This window comes from Electrophorus electricus, chromosome 17 (genome assembly GCF_041902795.1).
Source record: "Electrophorus electricus isolate QZ-2024a chromosome 17, ASM4190279v1, whole genome shotgun sequence".
NCBI lineage: Eukaryota > Metazoa > Chordata > Actinopteri > Gymnotiformes > Gymnotidae > Electrophorus > Electrophorus electricus.
The window spans coordinates 7617501-7620000 of record NC_137513.1 but is presented as its reverse complement, the minus strand read 5'-3'; the positions used below and the strand labels follow the sequence as shown (position 1 = coordinate 7620000).

The following is a 2500-nucleotide window of genomic DNA, read 5'->3' as shown; positions in this document are numbered from 1 at the left end:
ACTGCAACTCGCTACTTGCTGGTCTTCCTCTAAGAGCCATCAGACCTCCACAATTTGTCCAGAATGCAGCAGCACGATTGGTCTTCAATCTTCTGAAGTTCACACATGTCACTCCACTACTGCGTGTCCTTCCTTGGCTTCCAGTAGCTGTGCGCATCAGATTTAAAACCTTGATGCAGCAGCGATAAAACCTTGATGCCAATAATGGACCAGACCCTCCATACATGAAGTCAATGGTCAAAGCCCGATCCGCACCTCGAGTACTTCAAACCTCAAGTACGGCTCGGCTAGACACACCATGCTTCAAGTCTCATGGAAGACAAGCAGCGAGACTATTCTCTGTCCTGGCCCCCAGATGGTGGAACGAAAACTGGCTGTCCAGACAGCAGAGTGCCTTATAGTCTTCAATCGTAGACTGAAGATCCATCTATTTGTGGAATATTTAAATGACCACAGATCCAGCACCTATGTTGAGTAACTGAAACTAGTATTGTAGGGTATTGTTTATTGCACTTATTGCCATTTCTGAAAATTATTATCACCACTGATGTCAAGAACTTTCAAATGGACAGTTTTCAAAGTACTTCAAACATAAAGAGCCCAAGGTTCTTAGAAATATCCCACAGCATCTTATTAAAGGAACTGCAGCTTACCAGTCCTAACACTCACGCTGAGTTCTGCAGCAATTCTGTGTTGGTTTGTACAAATAGTCTCAACTGCAGCATAGGAGGAGCAAAGCTAAACTACCCAAAAACACTGAATACTCACCAAGAACGTCATCCTCAGAAAGACTCCTTTTCCCAGGATTCTTTGGGTGTGTGTGTCGAAGTACAGATCCCAATCCCACCTCCAACTCACTGAGCAAGGACTGCAGCCGTGGGTCAAACACTTGACTCCATTTCTCATCCTGAACACCCACACACACACACACACTTGGACCTTTACTCTTTCAAAAACACATTCACATTGTGCACTGCTATTGGGCTTTAGCTCTGTGCAAACCCTTATAATTACAAAGAAGACAGAAAGAGAGAGTATGGTTGTGTGTGCATGTGTGTGTACCTGTCTGAGGGCCTGTTACTGTGTGTGTGTGCGTGTGTGTGTGCATGTGTGTGTACCTGTCTGAGGGCCTGTTACTGTGTGTGTGTGTGTGTGTGTGTGTGTGTGTGCCTGTACCTGTAAGACTGCTGGGTTGAACACCTGTCTGAGAGCCTGTTAGTGTGTGTGTGTGTGTGTGTGTGTGTGTGTGTGTGTGTGTGTGTGTGTGTGTGTGTGTGCGTGCGCCTGTACCTGTAAGAGGGCTGGGTTGAACACCTGTCTGAGGGCCTGATACAGTGTGCTGATTGGAGATTCCAGCATGGAGGAGACCAGGACACTGCTCACATTTTCTTCTGTAATCACACACGGACGAAGCTTAAAGAACACTAGCACCCGTTCCTCCCCCCACCCACTGTCCATCTGCAGGGAGAAACACACACACACACACACACACACACACACACACACACACACACACACACACACACACACAGTGAAGAAGAGGGAACATGATCAACCCAAAGGTTCCAGTGTGTGTGTGTGTGTATTGTGTCTAAAGTTACGGTACTCGAATCTGGACATCACATCCAAATCCAGTCCTTGATCTAGCAAACACTTTGTAGCTAACTGAACTATTACTGTAACTGGTTCGCTTTGTTGTCATAACTGATTCCTAAGTAAAGGGAGGCTGCTAAGTGTGTAAAGCCCAGACCTTGAGGACTACAATCTTATACCTCTGTTCTATGGACTAAATGGTGCCTGTAATTTACATCCCCCTGGCCACTGCACCTTATTAGAGAAGTGCAGCTCATCTCCCTGTCTGCTGGCAGCCAGCAGGAACTCGCTGGCATCGTCCAGGAAGCTGTTGAGCTCTGTGCAGCTGAACAGAGAGAGCTGCGGCTTCAGGCTGAAGTAGTTCCATGCAGTTGTGAGAAGAAAGTGCTTCCGAGGGTCCTCTGAAGCAGGGGCCATCGCTTTGTTCTGTCCCACAGGAAGTTCAATTCTGTTCTTCCATCACACAGACACACACACACACACACACACACACACACACAAACATATATATATATATATATATATATATATATATATATATATATATATATATATATCCAAAGAAGATTCCAGAATATATATATCCAAGAAGATTCCAGGTGAGTAACTGCAGTGTACTGTAGTACTGTAGTAAGAGATGTAGAGACATTCAGAATTATAGTAAAGTACACACAGTTTCCAGAGAAACTGAATGTTTCTCAAAGTGTGGAAGCTTGCCCAGCTGATGACGGACCTCTGCCTGAGACGTTGTTTCTCCGGAAACTCCATGTACTTTACAACAATTCTGAATCTCAATCTCTCTTTCTCTCTCTCTCTCTCTCTCTCTCTCTCTCTCTCTCTCTCTCTCTCTCTATATATATATATATATATATATATATATATGGGGGGGGGGGGGGTCTTGGAAGCT

At 45.1% G+C, this 2500-nt stretch overlaps 1 protein-coding gene across 11 annotated transcripts in view; it reads right to left on the bottom strand.

The window, feature by feature from the left end:
• The window catches only part of dync2h1 (dynein cytoplasmic 2 heavy chain 1), a 90392-nt gene that overhangs the window by 76763 nt on the left and 11129 nt on the right, over positions 1 to 2500 (bottom strand). For 9 of the 11 annotated variants that reach the window (XM_035533953.2, XM_035533951.2, XM_081699635.1 and 6 more), the window contains exons 2-4: positions 1828 to 2041; positions 1291 to 1458; positions 769 to 907 (exon numbers count right to left, since the gene is read on the bottom strand). In XM_035533953.2, coding sequence (XP_035389846.1) covers positions 769 to 907; positions 1291 to 1458; positions 1828 to 2010 — 490 coding nt within the window. In that variant the 5' untranslated portion in view covers positions 2011 to 2041. Of the gene's footprint in view, positions 1 to 768; positions 908 to 1290; positions 1459 to 1827; positions 2047 to 2500 lie in introns of all 11 variants that reach the window. The other 2 variants (XM_035533952.2, XM_035533955.2) reach the window with 1 other exon arrangement.